Source organism: Garra rufa, chromosome 3 (assembly GCF_049309525.1).
Source record: "Garra rufa chromosome 3, GarRuf1.0, whole genome shotgun sequence".
In the NCBI taxonomy this organism is placed as follows: domain Eukaryota; kingdom Metazoa; phylum Chordata; class Actinopteri; order Cypriniformes; family Cyprinidae; genus Garra; species Garra rufa.
In genome coordinates this window covers 4173668-4193158 of record NC_133363.1, presented here as the reverse complement: position 1 = coordinate 4193158, position 19491 = coordinate 4173668, and the positions used below count along the sequence as shown (strand labels likewise).

The window sequence follows — 19491 nt, the reverse complement described above, 5'->3', positions numbered from 1 at the left end:
GGTACTCTGGGTTCGGGCCATCCCCGAGCTCGGAGCCCTTCACCGGACAGCACGCCAAACATGCATTTCTATTCTCCGGCTAATTATATGTAAGCGCGAACTCGTGAAATGATGTTTCATTAACAAAGTTCGGGAGAAGCGCGTCAGATACTTAGCGTAAACAGCACAAGAGGAGCCCACTCAAGTCAATCAGCGCCATAGGTTAAATACAGCTGACTCACCTCCATTCACTTGATGGTTTATCAGTAACCCTCCACCACCCCATCTCCTCACTCCGAGTTCTCACTACTCCTATTGGGGGGTACTCTGGGTTCGGGCCATCCCCGAGCTCGGAGCCCTTCACCGGACAGCACGCCAAACATGCATTTCTATTCTCCGGCTAATTATATGTAAGCGCGAACTCGTGAACCTAGCAAAGAAGTTGAAATTCTGACTTTTTATGTACAATTCTGTGTTTGTATCTGTTCTATATGTTTTATACAAATTCTGACTTCATATCTCACAAATCTAATATTTTTATCTTAATTCTGAGTTTACGTCTCCCAATTCAGTTTCTTTCCACCACGGAAAAAATTTTAATTGTAACTTATCTCTCAATACACTTCGTCTCTCTGAATTTCCTAGAAAAAAAGTTGAAATTGCGAAATACAAGTTCGGAACACTGACTTTTATTTCAAAATTCTGAGTTTGTATCATGCATTTCTATTTTTTATTCACATTCTGAGTTTACACCTCACAACATTTTTCTCTTAATTTTAGAGTTTACGTCTCCCAATTTAATTTCTTTCCAAAAAAAAAAATTAAATTGCAACATCTCACAATTCATTTTTTATCTCTCTGAATTTCCTAGGAAAAGTTGAAATTGTGAGATATAAACTCTGAATTCTGACTTTTTATGTGCAATTCTGAGTTTGTATCATGCAATTCTATATTTTTATAAAAATTCTGACTTTATATCTCACAATACTGATATTTTTTTTTGTGAGTCTACATCTCACAATTCAGTTTCTTTTCGCACACACACACAAAAAAAATCTTAATTGCGATACTTTTTATGTCACAATTCAGACTTTGCCGTTTGACATTTTATGCTTGCAATGTTTTGTCAATTTAAGGCTTTAATTGTATGGAAAATAGCAGGTTGGACATTCTACTAAATATCTCCACAAAGCAAAGACATCATTAGGGGTTTGAGCAACATGCATTTTCGCATTTGGTGTATTAAGCCTTATATATGTTCTCTATGAAGTCACAATGCGTTTTGCAGCACCTGACCTCGTAGCCCTTGAGCGACGGTCCCACCAGCACCACCGGTCTCATAGACGGCACCACGTCATATGGAGGAACATGCTCTGTCTGTAGAGCAGCACAAAAACACAGCATTAACCTCTTCAGTGTGTGCACACAATACATACTTCACAATCACAACTAGGAGAGATAAAAGAGGGGAAAAAAACAGTAGATCTGATTGCAAATACTAATTATCCATATTAGGATCTAGACTGCAAGTGTCAAATTTAATATCAGCAGGCTGAGAATGTCCAGTTCTTGTTAAATATTTTAGATTTAAGTTAAATGGAGGTTCTGCAGTTAGCCAGACTGTTTTAATGCGTTACTATATTTTGCCTGAGCTTAAATTAAGTTTGACACCCAACTGAAAACCCAGTTTATATACACATAGCAGGTCTTACATATGTACAGCTGAAGTCAAAAGTTTACATACACCTGGCAAAATCTGCAAAATGTTAATTATTTTACCAAAATAAGAGGGATCACACAAAATGCATGTTATTTTTATGTAGTACTGACCTGAATAAAAATTTCACATTAAAGACATTTACATAGTACACAAGAGAAAATAATAGTTGAATTTATAAAAATGACCCTGTTCAAAAGTGAACATACAGTTGATTCTTGATACTGTGTTGTTACCTGAATGATCCACAGCTGGGTTTTTGTTTAGTGATAGTTGTTCATGAGTCCCTTGTTTGTCCTGAACAGTTAAACTGTCTGCTGTTCTTCAGAAAAATCCTTCTTTGGTTTTTCAGCATTTTTGTGTATTTGAACTCTTTCCAACAATGACTGCATGATTTTGAGATCCATCTTTTCACACTGAGGACAACTGAGGGACTCATATGCAACTATTACAGAAGGTTCAAATGCTCACTGATGCTCCAGAAGGACAAAAAATGATGCATTAAGAGCCGGGGATGAAAACTTGGAATTTGAAGATTAGGCTAAATGTAACTTATTTTGTCTTCTGGGACACATGCAAGTATAGCTTCTGAAGTGTGGAACTACATAAAAAATATGATACTTAAGCAAAATAAGAAAAACGTACACATCTTCGTTCTTTTCAAAAGTTTTCATACCCTGCTCTTTATGCGTGTTTTTTCCTTCTGGAGCATCAGTGAGTGTTTGAACCTTCAGTAATAGTTGCATATGAGTCCCTCAGTTGTTCTCAGTGTGAAAAGATGGATCTCAAAATCATGCAGTCATTGTTGGAAAGTGTTCAAATACACAAAAAAAGCTGAAAAACCAAAGGATTTTTCTGAAGAACAGCAGACAGTTTAGCTGTTCAGGACAAACAAGGGACTCATGAACAACTATCACTAAACAAAAACACAGCTGTGGATCATTCAGGTAACAACACAGTATTAAGAATCAAGTGTATGTAAACTTCTTGAAAAACGGGGTCAAAATAATTAGCTTTTTGCAGATTCTGAGAGGTGTGTGTAAACTTTTGACTTCAACTGTACTAGGAGGTTTAGTAAAATGATTTTATTACAGCACTGTGTTAAGCAAATTAGAAAATTATTATTTATACAATTTTGTATGTAATTGTACAAACAGTAATTTTATTGGTTAAACATGCACACACAAACAAACGCAAATCTGAAGCTGTGTAAGAGAGAAATGTCAGAAGGGAGACCCACACAGTGAAGAAGTTTCTAAATAGTGGCCATGCGATCATTCCTACTATGATGTACATTTTCATATCTAGGATAGCATGTATATATGCCATTTTTAAAGATCAGGGGAGTCCAGTCCTGCTTCTGTCGGGCTAACATCCTTTAGCTACAACCCCTGAACCAGCTAAACAAGGTCTTCAGGTTTACTCAAGACTTCCAAGCACGTAAATTGGAGCTAAATTCCAAAAATGTGGCCCTACAGGAGCAGGAATAGGCCTTTCTGTTAAAGATGGAATAACAGCAGTTACTTTTCTTATAATTATGTTAATATATGTTATGAAATTAAATTATTGTAAATAATAAAAAGGTATATTACGGTGCAATCACATTAGCAAATTTCCAGCTAAATTTTACATAAGTCACATTAAAAAAGCTTCTGTTGAACACAACCAAACATGAGCAAAATTTCTGTGTGCAACTTTTTTGCAAAACTCACAATAGCATGGATTTCTATTTCATCTGTGATTTTTTGCCATGCAACGGTAAAAGTGACCACACCTTTAGAGATGATTTGTGGAATAAGTATTAAAATAAATCTTATGGTCACCAGGGGTCTGTTTATTTGATTAAAAATACAGTAAAAACAGCACTATTTTGAAATGTTATTACAATTTAAAAGAAATGCTTGCTATGTTGAATATATGTTAAAATGTAATTTATTCCTGGGATGTAAAGCTGAATTTTCAGCATAATTACTCCAGTCTTCAGTGTCTCATGATCCTTCAGAAATCATTCTGATATGCTGATTTGATGTTCAGTTATTATTGGTGCTCAATTATTAATAATGTTTCTTCTTATTATCATCAATGCTACAACCATGTTTTTCAGTTTTATATTTTTTGGATAATATTTTGGATGGATGGAAGTCTTGTGTAATATTATACATGTCTTTACATTGACATTTGATCAGTTTAATTAATCCTTTCTGAATTAAAGAATTTCTATCATGGTTTGCACAAAAATAGAAAATAGAAAAACAGTTTTCAACATTGATAATAATCAGAAATGCTTCTTGAGCAACAAATCAGTATATTAGAATGATTTCTGAAGGATCGTGGGACACTAAAGATTAGAATAATGATGCTGAAAATCCAGCTTTAAGCACAGAAATGAATGAAATTTTACAATATATTTACATAGCAAGCTTTTTTTTAAATTGTAATAATATTTTACAATATTGCAGTTTTCACTGTATTTTTGATCAAATAAATGCAGCCTTGATGAGCAGAAGAGACTTCCTTTAAAAAGTCTTAATAATTCCAAACTTTTGTTTTATCTTCAGATTGAAACTATAATGTAAATCCCTCACTGAGTAGTTTCTAACCTCTTAGGCATCATGCTTATTTTCATGCTCTTGTGTAAATAACAACAAGCTATAATTAAACTATCAGTACTGCATAACAGGAATGAGCCGCAGCAGGCCTCAGGAGTCCACTGACCGCACGGCTCTCTGTGAGGCCCGACTTACCGACTTATGCCTCTGCTTAGCTGAGGAAAGGAGGAAGGGAAACAGAAAAAAAGAAAAGACCAAGGAAGTGTGAAAGATTGGGAGACAAGACAGGGAGAGAGAAGGGAAAGAGTGAGTGGAACAAGCTGGCGTGGACATTTGGACGATGACAAGCGAAACAGGCTCTGTGCGGTGCTGCTGTGACGGACAGATGCAGAAGGAGGGAGGGTCCATCGGCATGCTTTACCTTCTTAAAGAAAGGCATTCGTTTCTCACGGGCTAAAGGGGATATTACTGTGTTTGGGCTGGCTTTGGGAGAACGCTGATTTGGAGGAGGGTCGTTCTCCTCTGGATCTAACCCTGCAGCGTCTATGTCCACAGCTACACACACATATGTAAACACGCACATGTACATATGAGCCTCAGCAAAACACATGGCGGAACTCATACAGACACTTGTAAATGCACAACAGTCATTTATGAGGCAACAAATTACAGTTATGCATTGAAGCACATAGCATTTCGGTAAAAACTTGGACTGGTGAAAAAGACGTACACTTAAAAGAGTACTTAAGTGTGTATGAACTGAATGTAATGCTTTTGTAATTGCATGTTAACTGCAATTAAATGTAATTGTATTACAGTATAAATTAATATTAAGTTAGATAACCCGTTAGATCTTTTTATCTCACTTAAGTAGGACTTAAGTACATCTTTATATGTAATTTTATAATTACGTCTGTTGTCTCTGAAATATGGTTCAAGTACTGCTGAGAGTACTGACAAGCATTTACGATAAACTAAAAAATACTTTAATGTCATTTCTATTAAAACCTGTGTCATGTATTTAAACATACTTTAAGTTGCAATTTAGTACATCTAAAATGTAATACATGTGATTCTAACGTGGTTTAGTATGTTAGTCAACACAAAAATAAGTATTCTTTAATGCACAACAAAAGATTATAAGAACATACCTATTTAAAATGTATTTTAAAGTAAATTGTTAAATTTATTACATTTTTACATTATTACAAAGTGCACTTTTTAAAAGTGTACTTAAGTGTGTTGAGAAAATTAGTCATGAAAGTGTCTCTCTTTAAGTCACTTAAGTGACCTTTTATTTCATTTATGTTGTATTATCTGTCCAGTTATAGTCAATAACAGAGAATTTAAAAGTGTACTTAAGAGTGAAATATTCATGAAAGTGTCTCTCTTAAAGTATAAAATTCTCAAAGTGTATCCTGTTCACATTCCTCTAGGATTTTTCCACTAGTAGATGTGTTGAAAACTGCAATATAATATAATATACCAAGTATTTCAATAATTGTTTGATGTGCTGAATAATGTGAATAAAATCATAGTTAAGTGACGACGTACCTGAGGATGGAGGGGTTGATTTACGTGAGTTTGAAACCACGTCTCCTAAACTAGATAAAGAGTTTGCCCCTAATCTACTGTGAAAGAGAAGAACAACATAGAATCCTTAACAAAAAGAAAGGTTTAAGGGGTATACATCTCTTATTTTATGTATGTAAAAGTGCTTTTCTGAAGAAAAACAATCTTGACGATCTGAGCTAGTTTTTAGTGGCTGACCAGTTAACTAATTAAAGACATTTTAACCATTATAAGCTGTTTATTTTCAGAATGACATAGCAAAAGTTAAGATTAAAAGCACTGTAAGCCTAAGTACATTGTGTAAACCACTGGTGCTAATCATCTCTAAAACTTACTTAGGCTTCAAATCCCTTGTGAAAAAGAAGTACACTAGCATACTTTTAAAAAGAGTACTTATTATGGAAAAAATACTTTAAAAGAATATACTTAAGTGTGAACAATGTAATGTTTTCAGACACTTAATTGTATGTTAATGAGAACTAAAGAAACTTTAGAGTTCTTATTTGACATACTTAAGTAGGACTTCAGTACATACGTATTTTGTCTTTAAAATATAAAATTTAAAATAAACTTTGGATTTGACATTGCAAATGTCACTTTTTAAAAGTGTACTTAAGTGTCATTAAAAGAATATATGTAAGTGTGAACAATGTAATGTTTTCAGACACTAAATTGTATGTCAATGACAGTTGAAGCAACTTCAAAGTTCTTTTTTGACACTTAAGTAGGACTTAAGTACATCCGTATTTTGCCTTTAAAATATGAAATTTAAAATAAACTTTGGAATTGACATTACAAATGTCACTTTTTAAAAGTGTACTTAAGTGTCATTAAAACAATATACTTAAATGTGAAAATGTAATGTTTTCAGACACTTAATTGTATGTTAATGACAGTTAAAGGAACTTTAGACTTCTTATTTGACACACTTAAGTAGGACTTAAGTACATCCTTATTTTGTCTTTAAAATAAACTGGATTTGACATTACAAAGGTCACGTTTTAAAGTGTACTTACGTGTCATTAAATTATATACTTAAGTGTGAACAATGTAATGTTTTCAGACACTTAATTGTATGTTAATGACAACTAAAGAAACTTTAGAGTTCTTATTTGACATACTTAAGTAGGACTTCAGTACATCCGTATTTTGTCTTTAAAATATAAAATTTAAAATAAACTTTGGATTTGACATTACAAATGTCACTTTTTAAAAGTGTACTTAAGTGTCATTAAAACAATATACTTAAGTGTGAACAATGTAATGTATTGACAGTTAAAGGAACTTTAGACTTCTTATTTGACAAAACTAGGTAGGACTTAAGTACATCTTTTGTCTTTAAAATATGAAATTTAAAATAAACTTTAGATTTGACATTACAAAGGTCGCTTTTTAAAAGTGTACTTAAGTGTCATGGACGTGTCTCTTTAAGTCAGTTAAGTTGTCTTTTTATTTCATTAATATTAAATTAATATTAAAAAAGTTTTATAAAAATATATTTTTTGAAGTAAACTACAAGTGCACATTTAGTACAATTAAGCGCACTTCTTTTTCACAAAGGATGCTTTTTGGAAAACGCAGTCTAGAAGACTAGATTTGTCGAAAGCGGTCATATTAAGGTTATATTTTCTGTAATATTTTTAGCAATGAACTTTGTTGTGCATTTGTTGATACCTTGAGTAAAATTTTCCCTGTTTTGCACGTTGCTCCTGGTGGATGCGAATGCTTTCAAGCTTCACTGGACTTGGGATAAAACCGATCTCACAACCTTCTTTCACCAAGCGTCCAATCCACCAGTCGTTATTAAATTTCTGTCATTAAAAACACAAAAGTCAACCATGCTGCCTATTTATCATCATTACAATACCATTTCCACAGAACCTTACAAAGCAAAAATTTGAGGCCATAAACAATCTTAAATACTTAAAAACTGTAAGTGAAAAACTAATCTTGGTTATTTTAAATTTGCAGATATACTTTGTGTGAAATAAACTGCATGTCAATGCCTTGTTATAGATGTGTGAAGGTCTGATTTAGTAAATTAATCTGTCATGCATGCTTTTTTTTTTTTTAATTGTGTTATGTTTATTGTGAATATGGATATGGACACATGTGTAAATACATACTTCTTTAACATGAAGGAAGTCTTTAGCCTCAAATGAGATTCCCATTCCGGGCACAGGGATGTCATCTTCAAGAGAGGCACTATAGCCAACATTAGTACGTACTGCAAACGCCACTGGTTTAGACTGTGAAGAAAGACAAAGACTGAGTACAGTATGAAATATTAATGAACAGTCGAAAAGAAAGATTTCAACAACAGCTCTCATGCATTTCAAACCTGTGGAACACAATTGAAGAAGTCAACCTTTTTTGTCAACCTTTTCCCCAGACAAAACTATTGTTTGGGTTTAGCAGATGTTTTTTTGTTTTTTTTTTAATCATTTAAGGCAAGACATACAGGCAAAACATTTAAAATACACTTTTAAATATTGAAATATTGAACTTTTTCCACTTCAACAGTACTTAGACCTTATTTTACTAAATATTACTATTGAAAATATTTACTGAGGATTTTGCCTGATTTTATATAACATTTTATTCTTAAAAATGCATTTTTTTTTTCTGGCTGTTGAGAGTATTTTCTGATTTATGGAGTGATTTAACAAAAAAAAATCTCTCAATAAAAACCTTTATCTCTAATATAATAACAAAATGAAACAAGAATTGCTGAACTGCTTTATCCAGTGTTCATATTCATGTTTTTGAAATGTATGCAAATTAATGCATATTAAATTAGAGACATATTAGACATATTAAATGCTTTATTTGCATACTCAAGCACTTAAACTTATAAATAATAATATACAATTAATATAATGTTTATATATTTAAATATTATAATATTAAAATAAATATTATTTTGAAATTAAAATAACATTTTCAATTCTTAATGTAATCAATCAACTGGGGAAATAGGGTAATACTGTTAATTTTCTACCCTCTTCCCATGGGTAAAAAACCTTGACAGACCCATTTCATCCACTTTCATTAGAAAAAAAATGCAGAAATACAAAAAAAGCAGGAACATGAGTGTTTGACACACAAGGGCAAAATCAGTAGGACTCACTGTAATTCACTTCCACGTGATGGGCTGTACACGCAATGAATTATGGGTGTGTCAAACAGAGGACACAGTGTCCTCTAATTATAATGGGGATGGTGGTGGGTTGATCCCATGCAAACCTGACTCTCCATGATCTGTCAAGACAATGCAGCATTATCCCTCCTTTCTTTATCTCAGTCTGCCTACCTTTATTTTCTAAACAAATAAAGAGAGATGCAAAACTATGCAATGTATTATTGTATTACGTAATAAATATTATAAGAGATTTTTGCTATATTGTGCATTTTTGAACCCTTGTTTTGATTTCACAGCCACTGTCTGCCTCTTACGTAACTCGACTTTCCATTACACATGCAGTATTGATCAGATATAGTGATTTTAACCTTTTGTGTAAATGCCTGTTCAGACTGATCAGCATCTACAGCTTCATTCACATTCACTAAACACACACACACACAGCTTTTTTGCTTTATTTTAAGGGGGTTATGCTCAATCTTTGACTACACAGATTCTGTTTTTGGTTGAGTGAAATTATGTAATTGACAAATCTACTCTTACGAAAGAAAAATGGAATACTTTTGCAAAAATTGTATCTCCAGAATTTCAGAAAACAAGAGTTTGGAATAATTAAGATGTGTTTATGCTCATAGAGGCTTCATATATTTGATCAAAAATATAAAAAAAAAAATAGCAGTATTGTGAAAATATTTTTACAATTGAAAAAAAATGCTTTCCATTTGGATATATTGTAAAATGTAAATTATTCCTGTGATCAAACCTGAATTTTCCGCATCTTTACTCTGGTCTTTAGTGTCACATGATCCTTCAGAAATCATTCTAAATCTTAATTTTTGGTTTTACTTTATGCTGTCCAAATTATTTTTACAGCTCTGTACCCTTCTTACTATTTATATCAGGGTGTCCACGGTTCCTTAAAAAGTCTTAAATAACGTTTTAAGGTCTTAAAAAGTCTTAACAAGTCTTAAATTCAGATTCGATGGGTCTTAAATATTTTTGGTCACATAATATCTTCAGTCTGACGAACCTAATGACTGTTTAATGTCTTGTTTGTAAATTAATAAATGTATTTAAAACATTAATCTGATCAAATTATTTATATATTATTTATTGCACTTGTAATTTTGCAGTGTAAATTATTTAATGCTGGCAACAGCCCTATAGAATTTGTTGAATTGTAATAATTTGAAATAAAAGGTGATGCATACATTTTAAAAAGTTTAAAAAAAAAGGCCTTTATAAAGGTAAATTTAAACAAAATGCTGATTTAAGTATGTAAAAGTTAAACACTGATGAAAATATTGCTTATAAAAATATTTTTTGTGGAATATTGTCAGCTAATGACATTTTTGTTTTAAGATTTAGTTTTCTTTTTACATCAAACACATTCAATATTATATACTGTCTTTATGTAATATAATGTGTATGTTTAAGTCTTGATCATATCTGTAAAATGTATTATGTATTATGCCACATTTGTTTCTATTTTTATGCCTCCAAATGATTTTTTGGAGAATGGCTTATGAAGGCTTGGATTGTGCTGTTTTGTTCTTTTTGGAGCATTTCTTTGTATGATAAACTTTCTTAAGAAGAATTCCAATTTTCTTGGAAGATGGGATCATGTGGCCTTTTTTAATTTTGGGTGAACTATTGCTTTAAGGCACTTTCAAGAGCAAAAAGTGATAACCTTAAAATGGTAAATTGGCTGTACTTAAATCAAAAAAAATATTTTACATCACTGAACCAAGCTGTATACGTACATTTATACCAACAATACTATATTTTATATGTTAAATCAGGTAGAAATAACTCTTTGAGGGAACAATTGCAGTCCGTGTGTGTGTGTGTGTGTGTGTGTGTGTGTGTGTGTGTGAGAGAGAGAGAGAGAGAAAGAGAGAGAGAGAGAGAGATAGAATAGATGCTGATATTTCAAGAAAAACGGTCAGCAAAGAATATTTGACTTCTGTCTGCTCACTGCAGGCCATCTGGCTTTGTTATCAATATTTATGTGAGCATTCAATAAATAAATTATAAAATGTGATTGATGTCAAACACTAAAAATAGCCGTCACCCCTAGAGGTGAAAGAGAGTGTGACATAAACAAGATTAAATAGAAGAACAAAAATAGATGGGAAAGTCTCATGAGGCTTTGTATTGAGAATTACAATGTTAGCTTAAAGAGGAAAAAAGAGAAAGATTGTATTCTCTCAAAATCTATTTACAAGATATACTGTAATCTCCTGCTAGACTCCATAGTTATGATTATAACCAATCATGACAAACTAATTTTAGTTATATACAAACATGCACGTGGACACAATGAATTTTTAAAAATATCATCTAGAACGGTAAATGTGTTTAATGGTAATGTCACACAAACTCATTTGGTTCCATCAATAAAAGCAGTTTTTGTGCATTTCAGATGAGTTTTGATACAAAAATGGCGTAATAATGACTTTGTAACATGGAAAATGAAAAGTCAGTTGCATTGATCTGTAGGATATATTCTTTGAAGTATGCAATTTGTATTGTGGATATTTTGGAAAATATTGCAAAATATGATTCAATATATTCCATGCATGCAGAAAATGCACAAACTGTGCACAGTATACAATGCATACCAGTGGTCAGACGATATGGATTTTTAGATGGCCGATGCCGATAATATATGATTTTAGGTTGATTTAAATCAATAAATGCATATGCATAACAACTGCAATATGTATTTTTCATATTTACTAAATTAGAAATAATTGTAAAATGAGTCAATATGAAAAAATAGTTTGAACTTGATAATATAGATATACACTAGGGCTTCCCCCCTAATAGTCAACGAGAAGAGTTTTTGTGCAGTTTTTGTGCATTTCAGATGATTTTTTGCCAGATGTTGCAAAATGTGGTTCAATATATTCCATGCATGCTGAAAATGCACAAACTGTGCAGTGTACAATGCATACTAGTGGTCAGACGATATATATTTTTAGATGACAGATGCTGGTAAAATTATGATTTTAGGTTAATTTAAATAAATAAATAAATGCATATGGATAACAATTGCAATTAAATGTCAATCTGTAAAGAATAACAACGAAATGCTGCACTTTTGTAAAATAATGAAAGCAAACAAAATGCGCTTTCTGCCGTCTCAGTCTCTAAATTTCAGTGTGAAACTTTAAAACTCTGTGTATACTTGCCTTACAGACATTAAAAATATATCTATAGAGAGTGAAATGTCTACTTTTAAATGAACTAATTCAAATGGAAAACAATTCTTCTCAGATTATGTAATCCGAATGAAACATGCAGATGCATTACTACTACGGAGATGACGAGTCAGTGTCGCCTAAATCATTTCTTAAACTGAAAACAAAGAAAGCACTAGTTTATCAATAAATTATTCAAACGTTAATGCATTCCCCTTGCTGTTTTTGACACATTCATAATTATCTGCTGGTGTGCTGTGGCAAGCTTTTTTGCATGTGCTTGAGCGCTTATAATGCTATGAAGGTAATTAAAGGCTCATTATTATGATTTATTTGGTTTATTAATAAACATGTGACTAATAGTCGACTAATACTTACAATAAACGACTAGTAGTCGACCAGAAAAATTTTAGTCAAGGGCAGCCCTAATATATACATATATATCTGTAAAATGAATGCTTTAGCCACTTATTGATGCTTAATTCCTATTATTTTTCAACAGAGCACTCAGTAATGGCGTGAATACAGCATAGTGGTAAACTGAATCTAGAGCAACAGTGTGAAATCAAAGAACTTAAAGAGCTGTCATCATTTAAAAGTCCCTTTGCTGTCAAAATAATTGCCTCTGACACTTATTGTCCGAAAAGAAAAATTAATTTCAAAATACCAAATGTTGACACTGGCGCCCTTAGCAATATATTGATTGACCACTACTGCATACTACTAAAGAGACAGCATGAATAGTATGCTATTTTGAATAGAAACACACTATAAAACAGATAAACGTAATACATCTCTCAAATCTGTAAAGACTCGAATAACAACTCAGAAAAACAACAAAACGCTCCGCTTTTGTAAAATAATGAAAACAGGATGCGCTTTCTGCCGTCTCGGTCTCTTTGAACTTGAGCGCAAAACTTAGTATATAACATAGTGGTAAACTGAATCAAGAGCAACAGTGTGAAATCAAAGAACTTAAAGATAAAAGTCCCTTTGCTGTCAAAATAATTGCTTCTGACACTTATTGGCCGAAAAGAAAAACTCATCAGCTGATGGCAATTATTTCAAAATACCAAATGTTGACACTGGCTGCCTTGGCAATATATTGATTGGCTACTACTGCATACTACTAAAGAGACAGCATGAATAGTATGCTATTTTGAATAGAAACACACTATAAAACAGACATTCAGACAAGCCCTGGTCAAACTGCCAATTAATCAGACACTATCATAGTTAATCAGTTATAGTGAGCAAAAGATGCAGAAGTACCTTGGCCTTGTCGAGCTGAGCCTGAGCCTGTCTCTCAGCTTCTCTGCGTAAGGTCTCTTTATCTTCCTCCAGAGACACATCCGAGTCAGATGGCCGACTAGTGTATGAGTCCGCTGAACCCTGTGGACAATAAAAGGAGAAAGTTTATATTTTCTTAAGTGTATTTCCAGTAGTGGTTTACTTTATTACTTTCATGGATTATGACACATGGTTACTATTTGATTGTCTAGCTTGATTTAAAAAGCAAGACATTTACTCATTTGCTCAAGATAAATGTACATCTGCTCTACTTTAAGGTGATGTGCGTAATTTGTGGATGGCAGAATAGTTTCTCCTATTTTAATAAGGAGAAACAGAGTAAGCAATTTACATTTTGATTCCAACGATTTGAAGAATTGTAACTAGTTTTCAGTTCATTATTAACACTAACACTGTATGAAAACAAATGTTAACAGTTTTGTTTAGGGACCATTTAGCATGCATATCAAACTGGCAGTTTATTAGTACTTACAAGCCAGATATGAATGCCTTTTTTTGCATGAGTCATGACCATATTTTAGATCTCTTAAACCTGTTGGAAAAAACAGCTTATGCTGGTTAGGTAGGTTTTGATGCTAGGATGCTGGTTTATGCTGGTCCTTTACTGGTTAGGGCTGGTCCTTTGTTGGTTTAAGATGGTCATTTGCTGGTTAATGCTGGTCCTTTGTTGGTTTAAGATGGTCATTTGCTGGTTTATGCTGGTCCTTAGCTGGTTTATGCTGGTCCTTTGCTGGTTTATGCTGGTCCTTTGCTGGTTTATGCTGGTCCTTTGCTGGTTTATGCTGGTCCTTAGCTGGTTTATGCTGGTCCTTTGCTGGTTTATATTTATATCCTTGACCAGCAATGTGACCAGCTAAGGACCATCTTAAACCAACAAAGGACCAGCATAAACCAGCAAATGACCATCTTAAACCAACAAAGGACCAGCCCTAACCAGCCAGCATAAGTGACCAGCATAAACCAGCAAATGACCATCTTAAACCAACAAAGGACCAGCCCTAACCAGCTAAGGACCAGCATAAACCAGCAAATGACCATCTTAAACCAGACAAAGGACCAGCCCTAACCAGCTAAGGACCAGCATAAACCAGAAATGACCATCTTAAACCAGGACCAGCATAAACCAAAAAAGGACCAGCCCTAACCAGCAAAGGACCAGCATAAACCAGAAAAGGACCAGCATAAACCAGCAAATGACCATCTTAAACCAACAAAGGACCAGCCCTAAACCAGAAAAGGACCAGCATAAACCAGCAAAGGACCAGCCCTAAACCAGCAAATGACCATCTTAAACCAGCAAAGGACCAGCATAAACCAGCAAATGACCATCTTAAACCAACAAAGGACCAGCCCTAACCAGAAAAGGACCAGCATAAACCAGCAAATGACCATCTTAAACCAACAAAGGACCAGCCCTAAACCAGACAAAGGACCAGCCCTAACCAGCTAAGGACCAGCATAAACCAGCAAATGACCATCTTAAACCAGCAAAGGACCAGCATAAACCAGAAAAAGGACCAGCCCTAACCAGCAAAGGACCAGCATAAACCAGAAAAGGACCAGCATAAACCAGCAAATGACCATCTTAAACCAACAAAGGACCAGCCCTAACCAGAAAAGGACCAGCATAAACCAGCAAAGGACCAGCATAAACCAGCAAAGGACCAGCATAAACCAGCAAAGGACCAGCATAAACCAGCAAATGACCATCTTAAACCAACAAAGGACCAGCCCTAACCAGAAAAGGACCAGCATAAACCAGCAAAGGACCAGCATAAACCAGCAAATGACCATCTTAAACCAACAAAGGACCAGCCCTAACCAGAAAAGGACCAGCATAAACCAGCTAAGGACCAGCATAAACCAGCAAATGACCATCTTAAACCAACAAAGGACCAGCCCTAACCAGCTAAGGACCAGCATAAACCAGCAAATGACCATCTTAAACCAGCAAAGGACCAGCATAAACCAGAAAAAGGACCAGCCCTAACCAGCAAAGGACCAGCATAAACCAGAAAAGGACCAGCATAAACCAGCAAATGACCATCTTAAACCAACAAAGGACCAGCCCTAACCAGAAAAGGACCAGCATAAACCAGCAAAGGACCAGCATAAACCAGCAAATGACCATCTTAAACCAGCAAAGGACCAGCATAAACCAGCAAATGACCATCTTAAACCAACAAAGGACCAGCCCTAACCAGAAAAGGACCAGCATAAACCAGCAAATGACCATCTTAAACCAACAAAGGACCAGCCCTAACCAGAAAAGGACCAGCCCTAACCAGCTAAGGACCAGCATAAACCAGCAAATGACCATCTTAAACCAGCAAAGGACCAGCATAAACCAGAAAAAGGACCAGCCCTAACCAGCAAAGGACCAGCATAAACCAGAAAAGGACCAGCATAAACCAGCAAATGACCATCTTAAACCAACAAAGGACCAGCCCTAACCAGAAAAGGACCAGCATAAACCAGCAAAGGACCAGCATAAACCAGCAAAGGACCAGCATAAACCAGCAAAGGACCAGCATAAACCAGCAAATGACCATCTTAAACCAACAAAGGACCAGCCCTAACCAGAAAAGGACCAGCATAAACCAGCAAAGGACCAGCATAAACCAGCAAAGGACCAGCATAAACCAGAAAAAGGACCAGCCCTAACCAGCAAAGGACCAGCATAAACCAGAAAAGGACCAGCATAAACCAGCAAATGACCATCTTAAACCAACAAAGGACCAGCCCTAACCAGAAAAGGACCAGCATAAACCAGCAAAGGACCAGCATAAACCAGTTTAGGACCATCTAAAACCTGCATCAAAACCTACCTAGCCAGCATATGCTGTTTTTTTTCAACAGGGAAACCACACCATACCTGAACTTAACAATAACCTTATTAAATATTAATTATAAACAGCAAATTAGGAGTCTATTTAGGCAAAAGTTGCAGTTATTAGTTAATAGAAAGAATTATTCCTCAAACTAAAGTATAAAAATAATAAGGACCAGCATAAACAGTGTTATTGGAGTGAATAGGAACTGCCCCTACAGACCATCATCTCGTTTCTACTCTGAGGACTCCACATATGATCCCTACCTAGCAACGGCTCTAAGACACATGAAGCCTAATAATGAAGTACTTTGAAACTGAAATAGATAACAGTAAAAAACAAACGGAATACCGCAAATGCGCCTCGTTTAGAAAACTCACTAAAACTGACTATAGAAAAGGTAATATTTAATCAGATATGGTGAAACAACAACATTAGCCCAAAAACGTCGACACTGAATTCAGCAATCTCCATTAACGATGTGTATAGTATAAGACAATAAAAAATATGGACGAAAAGAAACAAAACAAAACATAAACAAGTAAAGAAGCTACATGAATCCAGTTTAATAGGTGTCAGTATATAAAGTCCAAAACCACTGGTACCAAATGGTACCATATCAATACAGCACACACACATACAAGACATTCCATAACTAAATAGAATTTAATTTTAATTTAAATGTTAAAACATCTGTACACACACATCCTTATTGCTGCTAATGGATTGATTAAAAAAAATATTACAACTATTCATATTTTTCTATACAGTCAAACCAAAATGTATTCAGACACCTTCTACAAAATAAGCATACTTCTATAAAGCAGGACAAAATTATTAAAACATAAGGACGTAAAATGTACTTTAAAGCAAACTGCATAATTTGACAATATTACTAAGTGCACTTTTTAAAAGTGTACTTAAGTGTGAAACAGTCATGAAAGTGTCTCTCTTTAAGTCACTTAAGTGGCTTTTTATTTCAATATTTTTTATTATCTTTAAGTACGTTTAAGAGTACACTACAAGTGTACATTCAGTAAAATTAAGTGCACTTGTTTTTAGTATTAATAACACATAAATACATTAAAATGTACATTTTTGTATACATTTCCTGCACATTAAAAGCTACAGAGGGATGCAAGAAAATATGTAGAAATTCAACCTTAACATACTTGAAAGACACTATGTTTAATCAAAATCATGCTCATCTAATGTCAAACAAGGTCACAAGTGAAATGTGGTTTTGATATTTATCATTCAGAAACCACATAAAGACTAAATCACAAGTAAAATATAAGATTGAATAACACTACAGTTAATATCATAATCAAGCACTTTACATGCGCTTTTATAGTATGTCAGTCAACACATCAAAATAAGTATACTTCTAAAAAGCACGACAAAATGATTAAAACATATATTTATGTCATATATAAATATATTTGTGATTTGTAATGAAGTTGCAATTTAGTACATTTAAAATATATTAACTTTAAACATAAGATTGAATAACACACTACAGTTAATATCATAATCAAGCACTTTACATATACTTTAGTATGTCAGTCAATGCATAAAAATAAGTGTACTTCTATAAAGCACATAAGGATTTAAAATATACTTTAAAGCAAAACGTTTCATTTGACATTATTACCAAGTGCACTTAAGTGTGAAACATAGTCATGAAAGTGTCTCTCTTAAAGTCACTTAAGTGGCCTTAATATTTTGTATTATCTTTAAGTACTTTTAAGTGTGCATTCAATATAATTAAGTGCACTTGTTTTTAGTATTAATAACACATAAATACATTAGAATGTGCGTTTTTGTATACATTTTCATGCACATGAAAAGCTATAGAGGGATGCAAGAAAATATTTAGCAATTCAACCTGAACATACTTGATAGACACTATGTTTACTCAAAATCATGCTTGCCTAATGTCAAACAAGGTCACAAGTGAAATGTGTGTTTGATATTCATCATTCAAAAACACATAAAGAGTAAATCACAAGTAAAATATTCAGCAACATACTAGCATATCCTTCTGCTGTCAATTTCCATTCGCTCGCGCACTCAAGTAGTGTATATTAAGATAGGTATAGTTTCTTACACCAATGTTGTTCTTGACTCGGTTTCCTGTTGCTCGTTTCAGCAGCCGTATCCAGGAGGCCTTCATCAGCCAATCCAGTTAGAGCGTTGGCTCTCCTCACCATACCAACCACAAACTTCAGTAAACTCTAACAACAACTACAATAAACACCGCCCACCATCTACCAAATGATATGCAAACGCTATACACAAACCTGAGAGCTGCAGGTATTAAAAGTGCAATTAAAAGCAAGTTAAAAGAACAAATCTGACACTGTTTTTCCTGGAGCTTTGACTAAAACTGCTACATGAAGTGCTACCTAATATCTCGGCTGTTGCCCGGGCTAATGTTATCAAAGCTAGATGAGCTGCTGCTTCTGTTGCTGTGGGAACGTAGGGTTCTGCTTTGTTGTTGACGATGGCACGCAATTCCATGTGCTTGCTCTCGATCCCTGCGCATAGTGGATGATGAGAGCTGCAACGGCCTGTGTAGACAGCAGCGGTGTGTTTTCTCCTAGAATAATGAATGAGACTCAGTCCATCCCGCCGCAGCAACACCAGCAATCCAGGCTGCCATGCTCCTCTACGAAGAGCCCTTCCCCGCTCCCTGGAGCCCACCGCACCGATGCTAAAGACACTAGCACTTTTGCTGCAGTGATTTACACCTCTAACTGCCGGTTCCTCTATTACACGTTGTCCTTGCCGTCTTCTGCATAACCACAGTGTTCCTCAGGCATCCAGCCTTCTGTACGCTCTACAGTCCTCCTGTCTCTCCAGTATGTCCTCTGTTTTGCATCCACTTCATCTCCCCTCCCCTCCCCTCCTCTCCTATCCTCCTCGCTCTCTGCCTCTGCGTTGCTCTTCACAGTCGCTCCATCTGTGTGTCGTCTTCTGTGATTAAAATCCCGCTGCACGTTTACTTCTGTGTGTGTGCGGGAGCATGTGTGCGTATCTGTCTCTGCAAAACGTGCACGTGCCCTTGTGAAAAAAGAAGTGTGCTTAAAGGATAACTATTGCCAAAATGCAACCTGGGCTGTTTTTTTTTTACTGTAAATGGGACAAACTTATATCTAAAAGCATAATTACGACAAAAAAG

The 19491-nt window shown here is 34.5% G+C and overlaps 1 protein-coding gene across 1 annotated transcript in view; it reads right to left on the bottom strand.

Moving 5' to 3' along the window:
• The window catches only part of cacnb2a (calcium channel, voltage-dependent, beta 2a), a 38870-nt gene extending 19709 nt beyond the window's left edge, over nucleotides 1-19161 (bottom strand). The window contains exons 1-7 of the mRNA XM_073835591.1: nucleotides 18418-19161; nucleotides 13438-13557; nucleotides 7944-8066; nucleotides 7492-7628; nucleotides 5800-5876; nucleotides 4667-4800; nucleotides 1276-1356 (exon numbers count right to left, since the gene is read on the bottom strand). Of these exons, the coding sequence (XP_073691692.1) occupies nucleotides 1276-1356; nucleotides 4667-4800; nucleotides 5800-5876; nucleotides 7492-7628; nucleotides 7944-8066; nucleotides 13438-13557; nucleotides 18418-18483 (738 nt within the window). The 5' untranslated portion in view covers nucleotides 18484-19161. The remainder of the gene's footprint in view (nucleotides 1-1275; nucleotides 1357-4666; nucleotides 4801-5799; nucleotides 5877-7491; nucleotides 7629-7943; nucleotides 8067-13437; nucleotides 13558-18417) is intronic.
• Nucleotides 19162-19491: the final 330 nt, after the last annotated feature.